The 27,442-nt window shown below is 51.7% G+C and overlaps 1 protein-coding gene across 1 annotated transcript in view; it reads right to left on the bottom strand.

The window, feature by feature from the left end:
- TRAPPC9 (trafficking protein particle complex subunit 9) overlaps positions 1-27,442 on the bottom strand; it is a 521,576-nt gene that overhangs the window by 106,952 nt on the left and 387,182 nt on the right. The window contains exons 20-21 of the mRNA XM_007464593.1: positions 21,166-21,319; positions 8,308-8,398 (exon numbers count right to left, since the gene is read on the bottom strand). Of these exons, the coding sequence (XP_007464655.1) occupies positions 8,308-8,398; positions 21,166-21,319 (245 nt within the window). The remainder of the gene's footprint in view (positions 1-8,307; positions 8,399-21,165; positions 21,320-27,442) is intronic.

The raw sequence follows: 27,442 nt of genomic DNA, 5'->3' as shown, positions 1-27,442 counted from the left end.
AGCTCACTTAAACAAGAAAAAGAAGAGGAAGCAAACTTATATAAAAGAGGAAGCAAAAACAGGGGAAAAAACCCTCCACTAAAGAGGCAGTTAAATACCTACATAAGTTTTCTTTTTTAAAAAAATGAGCTATACAAGCTCCTTCTGAAGTCATACAAATAAATATGAAAGATGTGTAATGGGCATAGGGCTGATTTTACAAGATAAAAAAATTCTACAGATCTTTGGCATCATAATACAAATACACTTACAACTACTGAACTGTACACTTAAAAACGGTTAAGATGGCAAATTTGTATTATGTGCTTTGACCACAATATTTAAATAAACAAACGAATGAATGTAAGAAAATGACATTGAAGAGGATTACCCAAGCAAATATTAAAATATATTGTAAACCCACAATGTACCTACAAGGGTGATACTGGCCCATGGATAGATTAATGGAAGAGAACCCCAAGATTTTCCTAAACATATGAGAAAATGGTGCTGCTTATTAGTGAAGATAGATCATTTATTAAGTGACTTGGGGATAACTAGATAGCTTTCTGGAAAAAGAAAAGGTGGATCCATGCCTCACTCTTCACACCTTAATAAATTCCAGATAAATAAGAGGTTTAAATGTTAAAACAGCCGAGCCCATGAAAGCATTAAGAGAATTTTTTTAAATGTACTCTAAATGAGGAAAGTCTGAGTATGATACAAAAACAAAGTTTTTGTTTGTTTGTTTTTAAAGAGATTGTTAAATTTAAATAAGTATCTTCCAGCTTGACTCACTCCTGGGAGGACTGGCATACTTACAAGGGTATTTGCTGCAACCACATTTAGAATAGCCAAAGATTACTAAGGGCCCATCAAAAGATACAGAGTAAATAAATTACGATACATCTACCGCTGTGGTTGAGAAGACTGTGGCAGCTCTGTGTGCAATATGGAATGAGGCTGGACCCAGCCTATGTCATTAAGTAAGAAGGGAAAGTGGCAGGAAGCTCTCCCGTGGTACCCGAGGAGGAAAATACAGAGTTTGTGCACGTTTTATCTTCACAAAATAAGCAAATCACACAAACACTGACCACACGCCACACAGAGGATCCATTTTGGGGCAGCAGTCTTTCCCATCATGGAAAGCCTCACGGCCCCCCTTTGTAGAAAGAGGAGGACGAAGCATCACCCATGGCCTTCGCTGGAGGCCCAGAGTAACAACGAACACCCGCAACAGAGCTGGCGGGAATCGGCCAGCTCCCGGGCTGGGCAGGAGCCCCTTCTCCACAGCACCCTCACGCCACTGCTTCCAGGTCCACCTGTCACCTTCCCTCTGAGGAAAGGGGCCCCGAGGCAGTCGCAGGCGTGGGCCTCCCTGGGTGCCCACGACCCCTGTCCCCGAGGCCAGAGGCTGCAGGTCTGGTATCTGCACCTGCTCCCCCCAGGGCCAAGTCCCTCTCAATCGGATGCAGGAAGCTTACTGAGCACCTCCTTTAACCTGCCCACACGGAGCTCCCAGTCTCGGGAACAAGACAGACAAGTGAACGGGCAAAGACAACATGGGGTGGGAACTCGAGAGGCGAAGGCTTCCTGCCGGGACGGGAGGATGTCTAAGCAGAGCGCTGAGGGGTCCAGCACAGTGATTTCAGGTGGAGGAGCTGGGGACTGAGGGAAACTCTTAATCCACCTGGTTTACATGCTGTCCTTTGTCCTTGAGCTTTCTCCAGGGACCTGACTCAGAGAGACATACCCTCTGGCCCAGGATCAGAACCCCTGTTCTGACTCTTGGGCCCCAGAAGCAAACTCCAGCTCAGGCTGCCTGGGTTCCTGGCACTGGGGTAGGACAAGGGCAGGGCTGGGCCTCACTCAGCCCGGCCCCTCACGCCTGGGGTGGAGCTGGCCCTCCCTGCTGCTGCGTCACAGAGCATCCAGAGTGACCCGTGGTGAATTCGTTTTCTCCTTGCCAGGGGGAGTGTGGATCAGTACGACCGCCCTGGAGGCCAAGCTGGCCACAAGCGTGCAACGCCTTCACAAAGCACCAGTAACTCTGCCCTGGACACTGGCCCTCTGGGACTGACCCGGGGGCAGAAGGGCAGACGCCAAGAATGTCCACCTTAGTCTTATGAATGGAAAAACTGGAAACCATTAATAACCAGCCAGAAGGGATTGCCTAAGTGCACTTGGGCACGTCAACATGGAAGTCATGTGCATTGAAGTCACGTGGAAGGAGGACCTCTAAGGACTAGGACTTGGATGGCCTTGACCCTGTGAGGAGGATGTGGCCTTCATCCACCGATTCTCCCACGCGGTCAGCAAACACTGAGACCCGGTGGGTGTGGTCAATGCTGTCTGTTACCAGGGCGCCCACTGGGAGTGGCGGACACCATCTACAGGCCACGAGAACTTGAGGAGCGGACACAAAGGAGGACGTGCAGCTCGGTGGTGGGGTGTGAGAGCATGGAGGTGTGGGCAGCAAGCAAGGCTTCCCAGGAGGACCAAAGAAGGAAAGACAGGACTAGGAGAAATCACGGGGCACAGGGAAACAGGCCTGGAAGAGAGGGCAACTTCCTGGCAGGAGGGAGGGCAGTGGAGGGAGCCCGGGGTGCACACCTCGGGGAGGATGGCGCTGGGAGAGCCCAGAGAGACGGGGGACGGAGGCTGGAGGGGCAGGCGTGCTGGTCGGGGAGAGACTCCTAAGCCTCATTAAGGACGCTCCCGTCCGTCCTCAGCCATAACGGGAGCCAAGGAATTGTTTTAAGTGTTTAAGAGTGACATCATCGGGGTCACGTTTGGGAGGGTCACTTGGGCTGCAGGGAGGACCCCGGGTTGCAGGAAGCAGACTGGGGGCAGGAATAGCAGTTTGGGGGACCAGTCATGGAATCTTTTCACTCAGCAGTTTCTTCCGTAAAACATAGAATAATGCTTATTCCAGCAGGTAGTTATGAAGAATAAACGAGGTGACAGAGTTACTGGACACGCTGCATGCAGTAAGTGCTCCCCAAATGCAGCTATTCTTTTGGGAAAGATTATCACAATAAAGCAGGCTCCCAAACGTGATTTTAAAACTAGAATGCTTGGGACCAAACAGAAGAATGGGGGGCAGGGTCGAGCGGGTGGTGGGAGGGGAGAGAGAGGAGAGGTCCTGCAGAAGGGCAGGTACAGGCTCTGGGGCACCGGCGGGGCCCAGCACAGCCAAGGCTCTCGGGGCTCCACACAGACAGCGGCTGCAAGGACGGGGAGGGCAGCTCACAGAACACGCCTGGCACGGAGGGGCCCAGGGCAGGGCTGCCACCCACCAACGAAAGGGCAGGAGGGGACTGGCTGGTCCCACAGGGTCATTCCCTGGCGGGAGATCAGGGAACAGGGGCTTTTTCTTTGTATGGGTTTCTGTGTTGTTGTTGTTGTTGTTTTGTTTTTTTAGTTATTTCTGAGATACACATTTTAAAGTAATAACTAGAATTATGACTTACAACATTACACCAGAACATATAAGATTTTTAGAAATTTCATGTAATGTCTGAAACATTTATATTAACATATTTCCATACAAATAACCCAAAGAAAGTTTAGTACTAGCTGTTTTGTTTGCTTGTTTGTTTGTTTATACAGGAGGTTCTTATTAGTCATCCATTTTATACACATCAGTGTATACACGTCAATCCCAATCTCCCGATTCAGCACACCAGCACCCCACCCCACTGCGGTTTTCCCCCCTTGGTGTCCATACGTTTTATATGGGTTTTTTGTTTTCAGGTTTTTTCCTTCCTTTTTTATATCCTGTATAAATTATTTTTCTTTTTTTTGAAATCAATTTACATACATACATATATATATATGTATGTATATATATATATATATATATATATATTTAGCAAAGGTGCCAAAGGGACAGTGACTCAGCCCCTTGGCTTCCCTGCACCCATTGCCAGGCCAGCTGGGCCTCAGACCAGATGGCCGTTCGCCACAGCTGGGCCACAGGGAGGGGTCCTCAGACCAGGCTGACCAGCCGCTGGGACTCACCAAAACCACCCGATTCACCTGGCCCAGCAGACCCAGCCTGGTCCGTGGGCCTGAGTGCTAACGCTGGCCCGGGAGCAGCTGTCTGGAGACGTAGCCTGTGGGGGACAAAATCCACAGCCCAGCGCCACTGCTAAGTTCCCTGGGAAGGAGGTGGGTGTCCATGGGCCGCTCACCTGCCAGGGAGGCCTGCGCCACACGCATCCAAGATACAAGTATTGCCATCAGTCCTCACGAATCTCACGCTAGAAACAAACTAACCGTCTCCCCCACCAAGGCCTCCATGTTACCCAGTTTGATGAAATGACATTTTGCAGGAGTTGGGCCACGTCTCCCCGCAGAGTCCCAGTAGGGCGGGATGCAGCCCGACCTCAGGCACAGGACAGTCTGGTTGCCTGGTGCGCCGGGATCCAGACTCCAGAACGGAGCTGGCAGAGTGCAGAAGGGGCCACTGAGGTAGATGGAGCAACATGCAGACGTGATGAACCCGTAGCGCCTTCCAGGTGGTTCTGTCCCCAGGGAGGCCCGTGAGCTCCGTTGGTGCCGCAGGCTCTGTGCCTCATCCCAAGCACAGGGCTGGCTCCTTTGAGACAGGTGGTCAGTGTCAGGTCCAGGGCTGCCTCTGGCCTCCGCTTCCAGGATACCCGCCAAGCTCCCACCTGGCAAGCGCACCAGGCTACATGGGGATGGTCTGCTGACCGACCTGGGCCCCCTGCCTGCATCAGACCAGGAGTGTCTGGAAGGCCGGGATCAAGTCTAACTTACCTCTGTGTCCCCAGCACCTGGGACACTGCCTGGTGCAGATGGACAAATCCATCAATCCAAGAACCTACGTATTCCACATAACTTGAAGCAACAGAAACCCCATGAGTCTGTTTCCTAATTTGTAAAAGGGGGACAGTAATGATGACCTCAAGACTTGTGCGGCTCGGACAAACCACACAGAGAGTTTGGCGTCATATGCTCCCCAAATGTGAGGGTGGATCATTCTCTGAGGCAGGGCAGTGGGTGACCTCACACAAGGCATCACGTGGCCGCTGCTTCCCAGGCAGGCGTTACCCTCGTGCCTACAAGTGCTGCCCACACGTCACAGCTCGGCCCCGGACCTGGGGGTTTGCTCGGTGATGATCTGGAGGCTGTGCACTAAAAGCATCCCCTCCAAGAGGTAGCCAACACCTGACTGGTATTCACTGGCTGTGGATGAAAGACAGGACAGACCAGGCACCGCGAAGCTCTGAGGAGGAAAGCTTCAGCTGTCAGCTGAAGAAGGTAGAAGGGACACAGCCGTGGGACAATCAAATCATCATGGGAAATGGCTTAGCCCATTAGTCACCACCACCCAAGAGCCATGGAAACGACTGGAACTGGCCCTCAAAGCAGGCCGTCAGGAAGCCCACTGGGCTCTGCCACCCTCCCAGCCTCGTCTTCCTACCCGGAGGTGCAGCCTCCCCAGCTCGCAGCTCTGCTCCCGGGCGGACAGAGACAGGAGGCAGCCGACTCGGGGTCCCGTCCCAGGCCCCTCCCCAGCCCTGCCGCGGCTCTGTCCTGTCCGGTCCTGCCTTGCCTTGGGATGCTCCGCAGGAAGAACGCGTGCAGTCCTGGATCCACCCCAGAATCTAGCTTCCTTTCCTCCTCGACCACCACACAGCATCAGTCCTGGTGGTCCCCACCGCCCCAGGCCCACATGCCCGCTGAGAGGGAAGGAGCACGCTCTCGCAAGGTCACAGGCATCTCTTCAAACCTTCACCCAGGATTTGGTGCCCTCAGCATCTCCAGTTTACAAATAAGAGACCCAGGCCCAGAGAACTTGCTGACTCGTCCACAGAAGTTGCCCCATGAGGAAGCAGCAGAGAGGACTGAGACCCGTGGTGGGTTTGTGCCATTCACAGGTCTGCCTGTGACACGTGATGCAATCATCATCACGCAGCAAACCTGACGGCTGTGCTCTCTGCCACCACCCCACAGAGTATTAACAATTTCAGGGTACCCTTGCTGAGGGAATGACCCCAAAACACAGAAAAAGCTCTATGTACAGCCAATGCAAGTAACTTACACAACAACAAACACCTCCAAAAGACAGAAACAGCCAAACACCAAAGCAAGTACTAAGTTATCTTGTATCCATTTGATGAAACTATGGTGAGGACTTAAACAGCGTGTGTTAAGACACGTTTATAACATGGGAGATACTTATGTTTTGTCAAGTATAAGAAAGGACACAGAAGTACAACTACAGTGTGGTCGTCTCTATGAACAAAATTTAAGTTGGGGGATGGCAAAGAGCCAGAAATGCGCACAAATGAAATGAAGCAGAGACTGTGTTGGGGGGGGGGGGGGGATGTGGGAAAAGGGTAACTCTTCTCTATCCAACTTTTCTGATTTCCCCTGACTTTCTACAGTGAGAACATATTGCTTTCATGAAGTGAGCTCGTGGAAGGGTCAAGGGCCCAGGGTGTGGAAAGCTGCCTTTGAAGAACCAGGAGGACAGCCTGGGGTGTTATGGGGTGAGGAGCTGGTGGCTCCAAGATGTCGGCTCCACTGCCGAGGGGACAGTGAGGGTGGGAGGTGACGTGTGCTGAGGCCAGGGATGAAGACCCCACCCCACGCACGGTGGGCTGGGGAGGCCAGCCTGGGGCAGGAGGGAAGCAGACGAAACTCACCACCTTCCCTCACCGGCCACTACCCTGGAACTGCGCTCACAAGAGGGTGAGAAAGTCACCCCCGAAACTCAGGCTCCCACAACGCCCATGTCATGATCAATGACCAAGAGTCACACAGTCACTTGACAAAACAGCTCAAGAGCCTTAAATATGTGCACGTCTTTTGACTTGATAACTCTAAAGCTAGGAAACTGATCTAAGTCAGGAAAGTCTACATAAGGATGTTCCTTGGAAGCAGCCAGATATGGTTAACAGCTAAATTAATCATGACACTCTGAACGGGAAAATACTACGCACTGTTTCTGGAGACTGTGGATGCCTCGAAGACAGGAACTCGGCTGCCGGGGATGCTGCTGGGAGCCCGAAAGCGCAGCCCCGAGCTGCCTGGTACCGCGGACACTGCCAGTGAGACCTCCTGGCAGAAACGCCTTTCAGGTCCTGGTATTATTGTTTCAAACTTCATGCATGTTCTCCGGGATAAAATCTTTTAATACTTGCATTATTTGCCAACACACTGGTGTGCATGTGACACATGACAAGGAAAACACCTGCAAGGAGACCAGTGCAAATCCAGCAAGGGCCTCTGACCTCTCCCAATGTACCCTCCCCACCCCCAATCTCTGGAATGAGTCAGACCCTCCAGGGCTCACTCCCAGACTGCTGAGGCCTTGGGGAACTTCCCACGGAAGGAGCCCCCGGTGCAGCACACAGTGCACTCACAGCTGCCGTATCAGCGCCCCTCACAGGACTCCCGACAACCTTCACGGGCGGGAGCGGGGAGCCCAGCAGAGTGGGCGGCCCCCGGGCAGCGCGAGGGGCTCTCACAAACTGAAGGGGAAGTGCAGGAACGCCAGGAGGAAGGCCTGTTCTTCTCTTCAGACCCCTGGGATAATTTCCCTGTGTCTCTAGCATGCCAAAGGGGGAGGTCAAGCTAATTAATTAAGTGAAGGAAATACCAGATATTAATTTCCAATGGTTTCTGGGGTAAAGAGAAGGTACATGTACAAGACTGTCTGCATCTGACCCAACATAGATTACATGATGGAATCATGCCCAGAGGATAATAAAGACTCCCACTTCAACAAGAATTCTACATTTAGCTTGTTTCTCAACAAAATTGTTTCACCGCTATTTAGGAAGGCAGAGACTGGGGTGAGAGTTCCAGGTGCAACGGGCAGCGAACGTTCAAATACCTTTTTCGAAGTGCCACCTCAGGGCGATCGCTCACGGACTGAGCGCCGGGCTGAGTTAGGGTGTTTACCAAACAAACTCAGTCAGAGCGAGTCCAGGAGAGACGAGCTAACCGCAGCCTCGCTCCCGCCCACCACCCTGATCATGGGAGATGCAGAAACATCTGCAGAAAACACGCCCATGCGGACACCAAGTGCCCCCCACGGAGGACGGCAGACTCCGCAGCAAATGGACGCCGAGGGCACCTCCACGTCACTGCCACACCTGTGCTCAGAGGGCAGCGAGCCCGTTCACGAGGCTGTGCCCGGGCAGAGCTCGGTAGACACGCAGAGGCCGGCACGGCGGTGAGCTTCCCTCCCGCCACGGCTCTCTGTGACGTCCGCACACACCAACAAGCGCAAGACTGCGCATTCTGAGAAAAGGAGCGCGTGCCCCCGAGGTGACGAGCGGTACTCACCCCACAGGAGAGGGGCCAGCTGCAGATGCTCCAGGACCAGCTGGCTCAGGAGTCCTTCCACACTCGCCTCACCTGTGCGCTTCAGAGAGGGGTGAGCTGCGTTAAGGAAAACTCCGCTGCCTCCAAGTCCCGGGCCAGGGGGAGAAGTTCTAGAAGTTTCTCCCCAGACTCCCAGACGGGAAACCTCCCACGGCAGGTGACCGTCCCCCTGCTCTCCAGGGATGGTCTAACCAACCACAAGATATCACCTGAGTGTGTGGGAAACAGGTACGTAAATGTGGCAAGGGCCTCTCCCCCCTCCCCCGCCCCAGATCTGGTAAATTGAGCTATTATGTGAAGAAGGGAAATCCACTGGGATAATTTCAATCCAACAGCTATTCTTGCTGGGGGAAATAAAGAAGAGGGAAGCTTGTTTCTCCTAAAAAGGATGGAAACTGTGGCTTACTGTTCAATACAACCAAGTGCGTCTCTCTACACGTGTCGGTTTCATGCTGGTTTCACGTCTGCCCTGTTATACATCTTGATGTAGTTACACATATTATTACAAATGGACTCACGCGAGTTCATAATCAAGGAAGTCATACGGCCTCTCAGCAAGTATCGGTGGATGAAGAAATTAGGTTTAGAAATGCAGAAAATAGACGTCTCCAAGGTGCTAATGTCAAACAGCCAGTGTGGTCCTCAGAGAGACATCTATAAATCTCTCTCCCTTTTCCTACGTAAGTTAAAGCCCCAGTACTTAGGTTGCAATCAAAAGGGAAGAATGTCATTCCTGACATTCTCTAGTGACTGAGGAAGTGGGGGAAAATCCCATTACTTTCTTCCATTAGCAAGTTAATTGCATTCAACAAACACAGAGTGTGTCTGAAAGGAGACAGGCATGGTGAGAAGCACTGAGGACACTGAAATGACTGGACATGAACCTTGAACTTGAGAGGCTCACATTCCAACAAAGATGACCATATAGGAACAGACCATTGCACTTGCCCAGCCTGAGGACAGCCGGGTCGGGATAAAGCCACACAGGCAGAGTAGAACGGGCTGGGGCAGGGAGCGAGGGGTGCCGAGGCCCCGAGGGAATGAAGATCAGAGCTCCCGGGTCCCTCCTGCCAGAGAGGGACAGCCCCAGCCCTCAAACAGCCCGGCCGAGCATCCATGGAAAGCTGTTCAGATGAGGGCTGCCCAGGAGAGCCAGCTGGCCACACGCTGCAACTGGCCACACGCTGCAACGGGCCTCAGACCAGGGCACAGGCCAAGCTGTTGGCGTCCAGGACGCTCAGGAGCACCGCCCACCTGCCTCTCCAGCCCCGGGTCCTGCTTTGGTTGCCTTGGCCCTGTTTCAATTCTCCCAAAACACAGCGTGCTCTCTCAGCTCCATACCCTCCACCTTCTGTGCTCTTTGCCTGGAAATGCTTTTCCCTTCTGCCCTCTTCCCCCTCCTCACTGTACTCATACTTTAACTCTTACCGCAGACCTCACTTCCTCCAGGAAGGCCTCTCTGAACGGTCTCTGCTCCGAAGGCTCTCGGCAGCCCTCACTAGATGTGTGTGTCTTCCATCGTCTGGCTTCACCACTCGCCTGTCCGCTGGGCGAGGGCAGAGCCCTCATTCTGGGGCCTGGAACAGTGTCTGGATCATCGTGGCCGCTCCATGAACACTGTCTGATGACTAAATGAATGCTGCCATGAGTCAACATCCCAGGTAAGTGGTGCAGGGGCCACATCTGTGTGTATGTTTCTTTCTGTTTTCTTTCCTGACTCTCTCTGGGGGTTATTTTCACTTGTATGAAATTAAGACTTCAGAATATGGCATATTACTCCCTCTTGTTAAAAAAAAAATTAAAAAATAAAAAAAATCATGCCAGGCTTTTGAGGCTGATCGCACCCCGGTGCTTGAAGAACAGAAATAGTGCCTAACAAACATGGCCAGGATGAGGAGCCTTTGAAATGATTAGTTAGAAGAGCAAGTTAGCATGTGAGTAATTACAAAGTTGCCAAATGGCACTGGGGCTTTGGAAACCATTCCAATAGCATATTTCTCTATTCATTTGCTTTCGGACATGAGCCATAAAATTATACAGCTGAGCTAGTAAAGCTAATTACCTGCACGCACATCCCCTCCCCTTCAGCCCCACGAGCCACCAAAACAGTCTTGTGTCTGAGCCTGGACACAGGAATGCAACCCTGGCTGACCAGTCAGCTATGCAGATGCTCTATCAGCCACTTTTAGAGCCCAGGTTACAAAGTTATAGTGAGGACAGTGGACATGGCAGTGGCTTCTCTTTCCTAAACACACGGACTCTGGCATTGGGGGCAAGAGGCCAACAAAGAATGATGATGAGGACAATAATTCCTATCATTACTTCTGCTAGAAAGAGTATTTCCAGAGTGAGTCCCATGAGAGAGGCTGTGTGCTAAGTGTTTAACATGTATCTTCTCAATTTAATACTATTTTCAAATTGAGAATGTGGTGGGTTTAAGATAGGGACTGTTATTTCCATTGCAGAGATTTAAAAAACTCAGGCCCACGGGGATAACAAGAAAGCAGACACGGCTAGGAAGTGGCAGGATTGAGGCCATCTGACCCTGGAGCCCACACTGCAGCCCGCACTTTCAGACACTTTACTATGAACACAGTATCGATTCCTCACAATAAACCTGGAAGCCGGGACCCATGATCCCCACCGGACAAACGAGGATCCTCCGTGCACAGGGCCTGGGCCCGGCCAGGACCCCAGCACTGTCAGGGGGCAGGGTCATCGCCCGCTCCCAGCATGGCGCGTGGTGGCCAGCCTCCTCCCCCCAGCCCTGAGGGAGGCCCACGGGGAGCTCTCCGTGGTGCTGAAGCGCCTGTCCTCACCGCCCCCACCCCCCACCCCACCTTCAAGCCCTTCCTAGTCACCTGGGACGCAGCAATTAAGTTTCCAGGTCAGCCGATGGGTTCTTGGCCCCAAGATATATACTCCTGTCCCTTAGGAGGGCAGGGGTGGTGACACTGCAGCAGGGGGAATGTAGACCACTGTGGGTGCCAACCAGGCTTTGCAAGTCTCCTAGCCACACCCGCAAGTAACGTTCATCGACAACCCCTGTGCGCCTGGAACGTAAGAAAACTCAAGTGCCCAGCTCAGTGCATCCAACTCACGTTCGTTCTGCCTCTGGAGCCTCCCACTGGCAGCTTCTGGCTGCCCGCAAGGAGCCACGCATCCCTCTCACAACGCCCTCTGCGCCTGCCACTTCCTGCCTCAGAGCCACAGCTGAGCTCCCTGGAGCCACCACACTTCACTCACGCCTCTCAGAGGTGGCGAGCCTCGCAGTGCGGGCTGGCCCTGGCTCACTGCCATCCCCGACTCAAACCTGCCGGGCTGATGAGCGGGCAGCTCTGCCGTCACGACTGCTTGGCCGCTTATTCTTGCAAACCAGTAAGAAAGACTTCAGAGGGCTGCTTGTGGCTGCAAACCCAGGCGAGTCAGGGACGGTGCCCCTGCTCAGTGGCACTGCGCCTGGCACACAGTAGGTGCTCCGTCAATGCTCAGTGCTCCTCACTGAGCACCTGCTTACCTAAGGGGCATCTCACACAGTGCTCACAGCAACCTCAGGTGGAAACCCCTTCGGGGACGTTAAGCCACACAGCCAGGAAGCGAGGATCCAATTCAGCCCTTCAGCTCCAGGTGCAGAGCTCCTCCCTGCCAGGGGGTGGGCCTGGATTCACATCAGGGTATCAATACCTACAGCGTGGGCCGTGGTAGCTGCTGGGGACGAGAAGACCCACCAGGTGAGATCCTTCCTACTTTTAAGAAGCCCAGCCTACTGTGCAAGGATGATACCTCAGTATTATTAGTCACCCATCATTGTTAACTATAATTAATCAATATTGTGCAGAGCTTCTTTGTTTACAAACGTTCTCAGCACATTGTCTCAGTTCATCTTCTACGAGTCTTGGGAACCATGGATATTTGCTTCCAAATCTTAAAAACAACGCCAGATGCTAGGAAAATGCAGAAAGTTAATAAAATACCTTCCCTCTCATTTTCTGCTAGCCCATTAGTGGTGAAAGATTCAGTCATGCGCTGCAATCAAAGGACCGTTTAAAACCACGGAGCAGTTTTTGAGATCCTGCCTGTGTGTACGGGACTGAAGTTTACCAGGACCCAGCCTGATGCTCTAGGAAAAATGACTGTTCAATCAGCTCTCCCCTTGGGGAAGATGGAGCCTGGCGGGTGGCAGGCCTGGGTCCTCTCACAGGAGAGTGCAGCACCGTGCTCTGAACACCTGGTTCTTACAAGTGGTCTACTGAGACGCAGCCCGTGAGAGCTGCTGACGCAGATGTCTCTAAACGGGCCCCCAGGTGAGTGTTCCGGAGTGGGGAGCTCGTTGAGGAGCAGGCCTGCGCCTTGGCACCACCCCCACCAGGAAGATGGGTTGTCTGCGCCCCATGTGCCAGCTCTGGAGTGATAACCCCAGGTGCAGGGACTTAGCCCAGCCCCACTTCAGCTCAAATCAATTAGCAAATTGTCACAACTAGAAATTACGCTAATGGAAAGGCTGCTTTAGGTGATTAATGAGCCTCTTTCCCATGACTCTGTCCTCCGATTTGCTTCGTGAACTTTGAGAATGCTGATGCTGGGCTGTTCTCATCCCAGCAGGGGAGCCAGTGTCTGGGCTCAGCTCCCTGGACAGCGCCACGATCTGCCAGGGAGAGTCTGCACGCCGTTCGGGGCTGCAAGTCTTGCGGGGGGGGGGAGAATAGTTGAGTCAGAGGATGGAGGGCAGGCAAAGTGGAGAGAGCCCTGTGGGGCAGGTGTGCCAATCAGCAGCGTGCCCGAGGAACGCTACGTCTCTTTGGCTTCATCTGAAAAATGGGGATAACTTGAAGGCCCTGGCAGAGATCAGATGCTCTTTTGCTCTTCTGCCCAACACAGAGCTAATAAGAGCACAGACTCTGAGGCCAGACAGCTGGATGAGAAACCAAGCTGTGCCACCTACTAGCTGGGTGACCCGGAACAAGTTAGGTGAACTCACAGGACCTCAGGTTTCTCATCTGTGGAATGTGGATAAAAACTACTTGACAGGGTTTTTGTAAAAACTAAGTAAATCTAGGTAAATTGCTCAGAACAGTGCTGGCATCTAGTAAGTGCCATAAGGTGTTAGCTGTTACTTAAGCTCTGTAATTTGATGATTCTATTATATAAGATACACATGCTCACAATAATTGTCATGCCAAAAGTACACAGAATGTGTAAAAGCCCAGCGCGCGCCCAATCACATGAACACACTGCACGTTGACTCGTGTGCATGTTCACTCTCTCTCTCTCTCTCTCTCTCTCTCTCTCTCTCTCTCTCTCTCACACACACACACACACACACACACACACACACAGATTTGGAACTTTGCTTTGCATACTAGGGAAAAGTCCTTCCCCACTCTCGTGAGCCGGCGAAACCTGAAATCTATGCTCTCTGTGTGCCAAACCCTGATTCCATTCAGAGTGACTTCAAGGTATACATATTTGGATTCGGGGGAGTCAAGAATCAAATATGTGTCCCTCCCACCTCACTCCCTCCGTCCCCTGAAGGCTAAAGGGCCAGGGCAACTTTACATCCTCAAAGGTCAGGAGCAACGCTTCTCTTGGGCTGGCATGGCTTCCCCACTATGAGGATTAAAGGCCTAAGCAAGTGATTACCCACAGCTATAAACACTCACTCCCTAAAGACAAATACAAGATGCAACCCTGCATGTTACTGAAGATGAACAAGGAATCAGCTGTACCGATAAAGGGAGCTACTTGTATTAAAATTCATTTAGATAGAACTCTCTCTCCTAATATGACTATCAGAAAAACCTGGTGCACTGTTTTAAAGGAGTCTTACCTAAAAATACTTAATTTCTCTCAGGGAATGAGAAGACAGAGCTCCATCAGAAGCACCTTTGAGAGTTAGCCAGAAGTCAATTAGAGAGGCTGAGAGGCCATCTCAGGCAATCCGGTGCAAACAGCGAAAGCTCTGCCTCAGTCTATAAAGGGAGGAGGGCTTGGCTATTGGCAAATTCTCCTCACTGGCGGGGATGCGGTCTCGGAAACTGAGAAGCCAGGTGTGGCCGTGTGCCAGGTGGCCTGTCCTGGTGGTGACCAACCAAACTGAGGACGTCGTGCCTAGAGTCTTACAGGGTTGACCCCAAGTACAGACTGATGACAGACATCACAGCCACTGTTGCGCTTCTGGGATTTATAGAGGGCCACTGGTGTCTGTGATGCCAAACACGCCACCATCAGCGGCACGGCCCGGGTCAGCCCTGGGAAGGCAGCCCCTCGGGGGCGCAACCGTGCTCTCAAGAGAACGGCCACACTCCCCTTCCCAGTTATTAAGGACTCTGTGTCCCCCGAAGACATTCCAGCCCCCACTGTGGGCTGCTGATTCTTCGGCACCTAAGGCCCACTGTGCCACTGGGGTCCTTGAGCCTCTGCCTCACCCTCAAAGCAGCCAGATGGTTACAAACGATCTCCAGACAGAAGGCGGGAGGCGCGTGCTTACCAGACCAGACCACCTGGCAGAGACTCAGCCCAGATGGGCCAGGCCGCCAGCTTCGTGGGGATCAGCTGAGCTGGGCACCCAGTCCTTGTCGGGAACCCCATATGGGGTTGGATTCTAACAGGTCAGCAAGCATTCTCAGCAAACCCTGAAATGCTCTCTGAAGAGAGATTTGCAACAAAAACGAGGAAAGCGAGAAGGGGCGCCGACAACAAGCTTGCTCCGAGCGTCTCCCACATCGGCTTCCACCGCAGACAGCCTGCGTAGGGCTGCCCCCTGGAAATGGAGACGGGCTTCCACTCAGGCGAATCTTGCTGGTTGCACGCTCCCTTCCTACGTTCGTCACAGCACTCGGCGTAGCGCAGCCAAGCTGGTGACCATCGGCTGCATCAATCCAATGGAAACCACTGAGCCACCGAAAGGTTGCAGCAGCCGCGTGGAAGGCTCCCAGGCAGCACCGGGGCGGGAAGGAGAGCGCGCGCTCGGCTCCGTCGGGCGGAGCCGCAGCCCCACCTCGCTCACCGCGGTGTCCCCGGCGCTGGGTGCAAACCGCAGCACAGCGCGGGTCATCGGGAAATAGCTGCTGACACCGCCTGACCTCACGAGCAGCACAGCCTGGCACAGGAGACAGTCCTGGGAAGAAAACAAACTTCCCTGTGCTCTGCCAGCAGTATTCCAAACAAGAGTTAAGCACCGAGAGTTGCAGGACCCCAGAGGAGGGGCAGTTTCAGCCGGGGCCAGATGGCAGAGGGGGCAGAGAGGGCTCCGTGGAAGATGGAACACGCGAGGCCAACCATAAAGGATGACCCACACCTGCTCCAATGCTGATGCTTGTTCCTCTGTCTCTGAATTACCGTGGAAAGTGAAAAAAGATATGGTCAGCTTCCATACGTCCCCAAACCAGACGCTCTGGGTGACTGTCGGAACTGCCAAGCCAGCCCCTTTCAGGCGGGTCCCAGCAGAGGTGGAGGTGAGGACTCCAGGGGACAGTCGTGGGGGAGGTCTGGCCCAGCATCCCCCGTCCAGGAGAAGCCTCACCTGAGGCCGGGTCACCTGAGCAGCGCCGGCTCTTCCAGCAGGAAGTGTGTCCCCTGTACTGACACACCCTAGGGTCAGGGGCCATGGCGGCACCACGAGGGTGAGGCGTCACCTGAGGCTGACTCCAGTCAACAGGAAAATAACACGCGTTCTGGGATCCCGGCTCTCCAGCTCCCAGCACCATCTCAGGTGAGTCACTTAATTTCCAAAATTTACTTATTTACTTCGTTTTTTTTTTTAAGTTAGGTCATACAGGTTTTTTGTTTGTTTGTTTGTTTGTTTTTTAACATCTTTATTGGGGTATAATTGCTTTACAATGGTGTGTTAGTTTCTGCTTTATAACAGCTTATTTACTTCTCAAAAAGGGGTAGGTATTACCTGTTTTGTAGGTTTGAGGGAAAGTGCTAATATCCTGTCTGGCACCCGGTACGGGGATCAGAAGGGCAGATACAATTGTTAGAACCGACCCTAACGGCAACCGGCAGCCCAGACCAGGGGTCGTCACGGTGCTGAACAGATGGAGACACGGGCCTGACAGGTCACCACCGCCCTGCTGGACGCAGGAGGCAGCAGAGCCAGACCTTCGGAGACGGGGCTCCGGCCCTCAACGACGCAGCATCTTTGGTCCCAGCCCAAAGGCAAATGCAGACCGTCACTGGGTCACCTGCTACTGACGGACCGTCACTGGGTCACCTGCTACTGACGGAGTTCCGGGAGAGTCGGCTGTATTAAGGTTTCCCAGTTTCGGTACAAATGGCCCAACAGTGGCAGCTGGAGGGAAGAAGAAGCTTCCAAGAAGAATGGAGGCAAAGGCGTGTTTATCCGGAAAGCGAGGACAGGCCTTCCTGTGCAGGCCGCCCCCCGCCCCCAGGAGCCCCACCGACGTCACCCCCAGGCGAGTTCCTCCTGCGAGATGCGAGTGCTCGGGAGGACATTCCCTTTCAAAGCCACCAGGCTGAGGTGGCGCAAGGGACAGGCAAGGGAAGAGGGCGGGCTTCAGGACAGGTCTCTGCGAGGAGCCCTTCGTCCTGGGCAGAATGAGGATCGACGCGCAAGGACAGGAGAGCCCCAGGTGTGATGGGGGCGAGCCTGACGGCAGGGAGGGCGCTGGTCCTGCAGGCGCCACACGACGGGGCTCCTCGTGGTACCGTCACCTCCCCCCACTACACTGGGGGGAACGGGAAACAGAGGGGTTAGGCTGAGACCCAGCGGCTGGCGGGGAGGGGTGAGGCGGGGGCAGAGCGCCTGCCGGTCCCACGTCCGGCTCCGCTGCCTGGCATCCCTTCCCCAGCCCTGCAGACAACACACTAAGTAACTGACACACGGGAGCCACGCGAGTGGCGGATTTCACAGCAGTGATGATGATGGAAGTGATAAACAGAAAAGAGACAGGTATCGTAAATCTAAGGGGAAAAAGCAGTATTCAATACGTGAGCTCATGGGGCGGGGCCAGCGTGCAAACCCCACCTCAGAACCAGGGAGCGCCAGGGCTGAAAACACCACTAGGCCCCTGGTGCTCACTGCTCCTGGATGGCCAGGTGCCCTCCACCACCTCCTCCACATGAGGTCACCCTGTCCCTGCAGAGGTGGGTCTCCTGACCCACCGGGCAGCCTGCGGGGACCCGTGGACTGTGTTGGCTCTCGGCCAGTTACCAGGCTCCTTGTAATAAAGCCTGCCCTTTATTATAAGGCGGGGAGGGGTTACAAGGCGGGGGAGGGACGGACTGGGGAGTGTGGGGTTACTAGATGCAAACTGTTACATACAGAATGAATAGACGACAAGGTCCTACTGTACAGCACAGGGAGCTATATTCAGTATCCTGGGGTAAACCATAATGGAAAAGAATATAAAAAAGAATGAATATATGTGTATAACTGAGTCACTCTGCTGTACAGCAGAAATAAACACAACACTGTGAATCAACTACACTTCAATAAAATGTAAATTAAAAAGTAAAAATAAAAATAAAGCCTGCCCTGCACCTTTCACAGAGCAGGGGGGAGGTCAGACGAGAGGAGGGACCTGAAAGCTCGGCTGGGCTGTCCTGGGAGGAACAAATCTTCACGACCTGCAGGGAGGCTGGGCTCTGCTGGAGAGCCCTGGAGGTCGATGCTCACAGGCTGCTGCGGGCAGGACCTGAAGGAGGAGGCCACAGAGCCGAACCCTCGTCTTCAGGAAGGGAGGGGAGGAGGGAAGGGGGCAAGAGGCAGGCAGGGCAGCCAGACTGCACAGCACAGCCTGAGAGACGCCTGGCCCCTGCTGCCCCAAACTGCATTCTGTACAGCCAGTCACAGGGGACGACTCAGGTCCCCAGTGCGTGTCAGCCTCTGGAATGTGCTTAGAATACTCCAGCCCTGCCGGTCCTTACCGCAGGGAAGCTGTCTCAGCCCTCCTGGGCAGCACTGTGAGTGTCCGTCTCTGCGTCTGCCCCTCCCGCAGACTGGGGGCATCTCCAGGGCTCAGCACACGGAAACAACAATGCGTACAGGCTGTTAGCCAGGTACAGAGTGGGTCTGGAGCTCCCGGTGTCCCTGCCACTTATCTGGATGTTGCAGGTATTACCCAGACAGGTGTGCACACACCTACTGCAAGAGCCGCAGTTTCCTTCAAAACACGTCTATCCAGCCTTACGTGCTACATACGGGCCATTTTTATTACTACGGTGGGTGTCAAACTAGGCTCAAATGTTTTATGAAGTCTAAATATTGAGAAAATATTAAAATGCATAATGAAATAATTAGCCAATTCAATCTTTGGTCTTTCCATCTGCTTGAATTTAGACTTACAATAGCAAAAGTCTGCTATCCATCCCATGCCAGATGTCATTACCAGATAGGAGGGGAAGCGGGGAGGGAGGGAATGTCCTTAATGCTAATTCTCTTCACTCAAATTCGCCTTTGGGGGACAGTCTTCCAATCCCTAAACTAGGAGACAGGTGTGCCTGGCACATGGTAGGCATTCAATAAGGATTTGCAGCATGAATTATTAATCGAACACAAAATAGGGAAGTCAGCTTCTTGAAAGAATCAAGGCTAAAAGGAGAGAAACCCAAAGACATTTTAGTACGTTTTCAATAATAGTTTTCAAAGCACGTTAAGAGTTTTGATGGTCAGTATAACCCCATTAGAAGGCAAGGACTGTGGGCTCAAGCAGGCCGCAGGGTTCAGTGCTGGCTCCTCCCCATTCTCTGCAGGAACTCAGAGGCAGCTGCATCAGTAAGACGTGGTGAGAAACGCCCTGGGAGCTGTTGAGCGGTGCCGAGGACCATGTGGGACCCCTGGGGGCAGCACCCAGGAAATGACACTCGTAGGTGCTGCCGTGCGCCCTGGCTCCCAGTGAGGCCCAGTCTCCGTGAAACTTGGGGAGGCAGGGCCACCCAGTCCCAGAATGAGACCCCTCAGAAGGATGAACCCTTCCCACCGGGTGCCCGAGCACAGTGCCCCTCCTCCACGGGTGCCAGCCAGGCCTGCCTGGCTCTGCACGAGCCCCCTGCATGAAGCCAAGGCTCCAGGACCCAGCACGGCTCCACACAGGAGGTGCAGAGCCTCCGCAACCCAAGGCCCAGAAAGGACCCTCCTGGCTCGTGCCAGGACGTAGACACCAGGACTGAGCGCTAATGGCCTCCTTTTACGACCGCCCGCCCCCCTGCCCCCCTCCCCACCACAGGATATGAGCACCTTCACCACGCTCCCCATGGGGACCTGGACTGGCGGGTAAGCGCTTTGCTGCCGGCCACCCAACCTGGGTGCGTCCTTGGATGCACCACTTCCTGGCTGGACTCAGGGTGAGTCAGCTCACCCTGCTGAGATCCCGTTTCCCCAGCGGACCGTGAGAGGTGCTGACCAGAGAGGTGTGAACAGTTGACAGAGGTGACGGATGCAGCGAGCCTGGGACGCGGCGTGGTTGCCGCCCTCCTCTGTGCTATGACACTCTGCTCACTCAAGCAGCGCCGGCTGACTGGACCCTGACTCTGCTGAGAAGTGGGGTCACTGAGGGAAGGGCACCTCCTGCGGTCCCCCACCTTTTCACTTCTCTCTCGACAGAAGACAAACGCCTAACTCCACCATGCACGCCAGGCTCCCTCCGTGAGCCCCTGAGCACTCTATTTTTTGGCGTCTGGTTCTCAAAGCCTTCCATCTACAGCGCTTTTTCTGTCACAAGCTCCTCGGAGACAGGGGTCTTGTCTACCAAGCCCAGATTCACGTTAGCTGGCGTGAAGGAACTTGCCTCGGTCCTGGAAGCCGTGCCTCCTGCAGCCCAAGGCTGCTTCCAGAATCCAGGGCAACGAGACCACACAACAGCCTGTGACTATCCCACTTCCACAGAACCAGTGTGTGAACAAGGTAATCAACAGACATTCCCATCAGAGTTGCCTCTTCCTGGGAGACACCCTGAGCAAGCCATCCTCTCGCACCATGCGAACTGTGGGGCATCTCCCACCCCTGTCCCCTTGATAAACTTCTACTCCCCCTTAAAAAGCCCACCGTGGTGACACCCCCTCTGTGAAGCCGCCCCTGATTGCCCTGCGCCCGGCAGCTTCATCCTCTGAACCTCACAGCAGTTGGCATAACGCTCTGTCCCTGCTCCCCAGCCGTGCATTTAAGCCTCAGATGACACACACGCTCTTCGGGACCGGGCAACCCCATGAGGCCCCGCCTGCGCACTGCAGTCCCTCAGGCAACTTGCCACACACCCAACCCAAAGCAGGCACCGAGCAAAGACTGCTGGAAAACACACGTAAATAGATAAGTGAACCTGAGTTTTCTCCAGAGTCCCACTCACCCAACTGAGTGTCTACCAGGAGCCAGGCACTGATCGGAAACTCAAGGTAGGGCCACTTATTTTGTGAAACCGTCTTTTTTAGTGCAGTCCTCCTAATGCTCCCACCCCAGTCTTTTCAAAATGGCATCCGCATGCCTTGCTGAGCTGTACAGCCTGATTTCAGTTTCCCCAACAATCGTAACCTGTGTTCAGCTGTATGTGGAACCTCCCGACCCCAAGCCCAGCATTGATAGGTGGCCGTTAGAACCGGTCACTAACACAGATCTCAACGCTGACAGGAGAGTGATCCAAGTGAGAGCAGCTCCGGCCCCGAGGAGGCCTTTCCTCATCCTGAGCCTTCACTTCACCCGTGGGGCCCTGGGCGTGGTGGAAGGGTAAGAAAATGCCCACTCCTTGGTCCGTATCTCCCTGCCATGCCGTTTCTGAGTTACCTGTGGCTAGCGCTCAACAGCTGACCCCTCTGGGGTCCTCCTCAGGGGTCTGCAGGTCGGGGTGGGCACCGGGAAAAGGATATGATCGTCCAGTGGATGTCCAGCTTGCTGTTGATCTCCAGGCCTCGGGCTTCCTGTCTCTCCTCCTCCAGCTCCTTGGAATTTGCAAACTGCCCCTTCTCCCCAGGGGATTCTGGGAAACTCTCAAAGCTGAACTTGTCCACTTGAATAGCCATTCTAAGAGAAGGGCGAAACAGAGCAGAGAATTAATCAGGAGGGCAATTTCTTCTGTGGGCTGCTGGAGAAGCAGCCCATGCCAGCAAGAGACAGGATAATGAATCATTATCGTTAGTAATTCATAACCGATTCACTCCAAGAAAATGAAATAATTGACTCCCAGGGTAGTACCAGCTTCAGAGCTGGCTCAACACCGTTTAGCACGGAAGACACAGTCAGAGTGTCCAACCCCAGAAGGAAATCTGAATTCTGGAATAGGGTAAGACAGAGAGGAAGCAAGGGAAAAATCGCAGAGAGGCGGCCTGGCAATCACTTACCCCTGGGCCCCCAAAACCCAGGGGGAACTGCAGCCTCGTCATCAGAGCCCTGCCGGCCGTGCTGCACTTCACCCTTGGCCAGACGGACTTGCTCACACACGCCGCGTGCTCTGCCAGTCGCACAGCTCCCCACCTGCCCACTTCCAGCCCGAGCCCAGGACCCCACCCTCCCTTCAGGTCTCGGCGCAAGTACAACATCCTCTACAGAGCCTCCCACACTGCTGCTGTGTCCTGCACTCGCAACCTTCTGGCAGTTTCCAGAACACACCAGGCTCTTCCTCCCTTAGTCTTTGTGCCCACAGCTCCCCACGTGGGAATATTCTTCTCCTGACTCTTGGCACAGCTGGAGCCTTTCATCCTTTAGATTTGAGCTTAAGAAAGGCCTTCCCAGCCCACCTCTCCACAGCAGCTTTCCATCTCATCCCTCCCCTCGCCCCATTCTCCACTGCGGCATTCAACCTATTTCTGCAATAGCATTTACCATGAGCTGTAAATATTTACTTCTGGATTTGTTAACTGTCTATCAATCCTACCAAAATTCAGCTCCTTGAGGGCAGAGATCCTCTTGTCTTGTTCACCAGTGTTTCCCAGGCCTGGAATAATGTCTGCCTGGCACACTGTAGTAACCGGTTCAGAGAAGAAATGAATGAGTGAATTAAGATCCTTCCCTGGATCTAGGGGAAGGTGGAGGAAAAGTAAGACACGGAGATCACCTTCCTCCCCACAGATACATCAGAAATACATCTACACGTGGAACAACTCCTAGAGAACACCTACTGAACGCTGGCAGAAGACCTCAGAACTCCCAAAAGGCAAGAAACTCCCCCACGTACCTGGGTAGGGCAAAAGAAAAAAGAATAAACAGAGACAAAAGAATAGGGATGGGACCTGCACCAGTGGGAGGGAGCCGTGAAGGAGGAAAGGTTTCCACACAGTAGGAAGCCCCTTCGCGGGAGGGGACTGCGGGTGGCGGAGGGGGAAGCTTCGGAGCCGCGGAGGAGGGCGCAGCCACAGGGGTGCGGAGGGCAAAGCGGAGAGATTCCCGCACAGAGGGTCGGTGCCGACCGGCTCTCACCAGCCCGAGAGGCCTGGCTGCTCACCCGCCGGGGTGGGCTGGGCTGGGAGCTGAGGCTCAGGCTTCGGTCGGAGCGCCGGGAGAGGACTGGGGTTGGCGGCGTGAACACAGCCTGCAGGGGGTTAGTGCGCCACGGCTGGCCGGGAGGGAGTCCGGGGAAAAGTCCGGAGCTGCCGAAGAGGCAAGAGACTTTTTCTTCCTTCTTTGTTTCCTGCTGCGCGAGGAGAGGGGATTGAGAGCGCTGCTTAAAGGAGCTCCGGAGACGGGCGCGAGCCGCGGCTAACAGCGCGGACCCCAGAGACGGGCATGAGACGCTAAGGCCGCTGCTGCCGCCACCAAGGGGCCTGTGTGCGAGCACAGGTCACCTCCCCTCCCGGGAGCCTGTGCAGCCCGCCACTGCCAGGGTCCTGGGATCCAGGGACAACTCCCCCGGGAGAACGCACGCCGGCCTCTGCCGCCGCAGGTTCACCCCGCACTCTGTGCCCCTCCCTCCCCGCGGCCTGAGTGGGCCGGAGCCCTAGAAGCAGTGGCTCCTTTAACCCCATCCTGTCTGAGCGAAGAACAGACGCCCTCCGGCGACCTACATGCAGAGGCGGGGTCAAACCCAAAGCTGAGCCCCGGGAGCTGTGCGAACAAAGAAGAGAAAGGGAAATCTCTCCCAGCAGCCTCAGGAGCAGTGGATTAAATCTCCACAATCAACTTGATGTACCCTGCATCTGTGGAATACATGAATAGACAACGAATCATCCCAAATTGAGGAGGTGGACTTTGAGAGCAAGATTTATTATTTTTTCCCCTTTTCCTCTTTTTGTGAGTGTGTATATGTATGTTTCTGTGTGAGATTTTGTCTGTATAGCTTTGCTTTCACCATTTGTCCTAGGGTTCTATCCGTCCATTTCTTTTTTCTTTTTAAAACAAATTTTTTTCTTAATAATTATTTTTTTATTTTAATAACTTTATTTTCTTTTATTTTACTTTATTTTATTTTCTTTGATCCTTCCTTCCTTCCTTCCTTCCTTCCTTCCTTCCTTCCTTCCTTTCTTTCTTTCTTTCTTTCTACATTTTCTCCCTTCTATTCTAAGCCGTGTGGATGAAAGGATCTTGGTGCTGCAGCCAGGAGTCAGTGCTGTGCCTCTGAGGTGGGAGAGCCAACTTCAGGACACTGGTGCACAAGAGACCTCCCAGCTCCATGGAGTATCAAACGGTGAAAATCTCCCAGAGATCTCCATCTCAACACCAACACCCAGCTTCACTCAATGCCCAGCAAGCTACAGTGCTGGACACCCTATGCCAAACAACTAGCAAGATAGGAGCACAACCCCACCCATTAGCAGAGAGCCTGCCTAAAATCATAGTAAGTCCACAGACACCCCAAAACACACCACCAGACGTGGACCTGCCCACCAGAAAGACAAGATCCAGCCTCATCCACCACAACACAGGCACTAGTCCCCTCCACCAGCAAGCCTACACAACCCACTGAACCAACTTTACCCACTGGGGACAGACACCAAAAACAACGGGAACTATGAACCTGCAGCCTGCAAAAAGGAGACCTCAAACACAGTAAGATAAGCAAAATGAGAAGACAGAAAAACACACAGCAGATGAAGGAGCAAGATAAAAACCCAGCAGACCTAACAAATGAAGAGGAAATAGGCAGTCTACCTGAAAAAGAATTCAGAATAATGATAGTAAAGATGATCCAAAATCTTGGAAATGGAATAGAGAAAATGCAAGACACATTTAACAAGGATCTAGGAGAACTAAAGAGCAAACAAACAACGATGAACAACACAATTACTGAAATCAAAAATACTCTAGAAGGGATCAATAGCAGAATAACTGAGGCAGAAGAACGGATAAGTGACCTGGAGGATAAAACAGTGGAAATAACTACTGCAGAGCAGAGTAAAGAAAAAAGAATGAAAAGAACCGAGGACAGTCTCAGAGACCTCTGGGACAACATTAAACGCACCAACATTCGAATTATAGGGGTTCCAGAAGAAGAAGAGAAAAAAGAAAGGAACTGAGAAAATATCTGAAGAGATTATACTTGAAAACTTCCCTAATATGGGAAAAGAAAGAGTTAATCAAGTCCAGGAAGCACAGAGAGTCCCATACAGGATAAATCCAAGGAGAAACACGCCAAGACACATATTAATCAAACTGTCAAAAACTAAATACAAAGAAAACATATTAAAAGCAGCAAGGGAAAAACAACAAATAACACACAAGGGAATAAAGTTAACAGCTGATCTTTCAGCAGAAACTCTGCAAGCCAGAAGGGACTGGCAGGACGTATTTAAAATGGTGAAGGAGAAAAACCTACAAGCAACATTACTCTATCCAGCGAGGATCTCATTCAGACTTGATGGAGAAATTAAAACCTTTACAGACAAGCAAAAGCTGAGAGAATTCAGCACCACCAAACCAGCTTTACAACAAATGCTAAAGGATCTTCTCTAGGCAAGAAACACAAGAGAAGGAAAAGACCTACAATAACAAACCCAAAACAATTAAGAAAATGAGAATAGGAACATACATATCGATAATTACCTTAAATGTAAATGGATTAAATGCTCCCACCAAAAGACACAGACTGGCTGAATGGATACAAAAACAAGACCCATATATATGCTGTCTACAAGAGACCCACTTCAGACCTAGAGACACATACAGACTGAAAGTGAGGGGATGGAAAAAGATATTCCATGCAAATCGAAACCAAAAGAAAGCCGGAGTAGCAATTCTCATATCATACAAAATAGACTTTAAAATAAAGACTATTTGAAGAGACAAAGAAGGACACTACATAATGATCAAGGGATCGATCAAAGAAGAAGATAAAACAATTGTAAATATTTATGCACCCACCATAGGAGCACCTCAATACATAAGGCAAATACTAACAGCCATAAAAGGGGAAATCGACAGTAACACATTCACAGTGGGGGACTTTAACACCCCACTTTCACCAATGGACAGATCATCCAAAATGAAAATAAATAAGGAAACACAAGCTTTAAAAGATACATTCAACAAGATGGACTTAATTGCTATTTATAGGACATTCCATCCAAACACAACAGAATACACATTTTTCTCAAGTGCTCAGGGAACATTCTCCAGGATAGATCATATCTTGGGTCACAAATCAAGCCCTGGTAAATTTAAGAAAATTGAAATTGTATCAAGTATCTTTTCCCACCACAATGCTATGAGACTAGATATTAATTACAGGAAAAGATCTGTAAAAAATACAAACTCATGGGGGCTAAACAATACACTACTTAATAACGAAGTGATCAGTGAGGAAATCAAAGAGAAAATCAAAAAATACCTAGAAACGAATGACAATGGAGACACGACGACCCAAAACCTATGGGATGCAGCAAAAGCAGTTCTAAGAGGGAAGTTTATAGCAATACAATCCTACCTTAAGAAACAGGAAACATCTCGAATAAACAACCTAACCTTGCACCTAAAGCAATTAGAGAAAGAAGAACCAAAAAAACCCAAAGTTAGCAAAAGGAAAGAAATCATAAAGATAGGATCAGAAATAAATGAAAAAGAAATGAAGGAAATGATAGCAAAGATCAATAAAACTAAAAGCTGGTTCTCTGAGAAGATAAACAAAATTGATAAACCATTAGCCAGACTCATCAAGAAAAAAAAAGAGGGAAGACTCAAATCAGTAGAATTAGAAGTGAAAAAGGAGAAGTAACAATTGACACTGCAGAAATACAAAAGATCATGAGAGATTACTACAAGCAACTCTATGCCAATAAAATGGACAACCTGGAAGAAATGGACAAATTCTTAGAAATGCACAACCTGCCAAGACTGAATCAGGAAGAAATAGAAAATATGAACAGACCAATCACAAGCACTGAAATTGAAACTGTGATTAAAAATCTTCCAACAAACAAAAGCCCAGGACCAGATGGCTTCACAGGCGAATTCTATCAAACATTTAGAGAAGAGCTAACACCTATCCTTCTCAAACTCTTCCAAAATATAGCAGAGGGAGGAACACTCCCAAACTCATTCTACGAGGCCACCATCACCTTGATACCAAAACCAGACAAGGATGTCACAAAGAAAGAAAACTAGAGGCCGATATCACTGATGAACATAGATGCAAAAATCCTCAACAAAATACTAGCAAACAGAATCCAACAGCACATTAAAAGGACCATACACCATGATCAAATGGGGCTTATTCCAGGAATGCAAGGATTCTTCAATATATGCAAATCAATCAACGTGATACACCATATTAACAAATTGAAGGAGAAAAACCATATGGTCATCTCATTAGATGCAGAGAAAGCTTTCAACAAAGTTCAACACCCATTTATGATAAAAACCCTCCAGAAAGCAGGCATAGAGGGAACTTTCCTCAACATAATAAAGGCCATATATGACAAACCCACAGCCAACATCGTCCTCAATAGTGAAAAACTGAAACCATTTCCACTAAGATCAGGAACAAGACAAGGTTGCCCCCTCTCGCCCACTGTTATTCAACATAGTTTTGGAAGCTTTAGCCACAGCACCAGAGAAGAAAAGGAAATAATGTGATTAAAAATCTTCCGACAAACAAAAGCCCAGGACCAGAGGGCTTCACAGGCGAATTCTATCAAACATTTAGAGAACAGCTAACACCTATCCTTCTCAAACTCTTCCAAAATATAGCAGAGGAAAGAACACTCCCAAACTCACTCT

Source organism: Lipotes vexillifer, unplaced genomic scaffold (genome assembly GCF_000442215.2).
Source record: "Lipotes vexillifer unplaced genomic scaffold, Lipotes_vexillifer_v1.1 scaffold394, whole genome shotgun sequence".
NCBI classification, from domain to species: domain Eukaryota; kingdom Metazoa; phylum Chordata; class Mammalia; order Artiodactyla; family Lipotidae; genus Lipotes; species Lipotes vexillifer.
The sequence above is the reverse complement of the archived record's forward strand: the minus strand, read 5'-3'. Positions and strand labels throughout refer to the sequence as shown.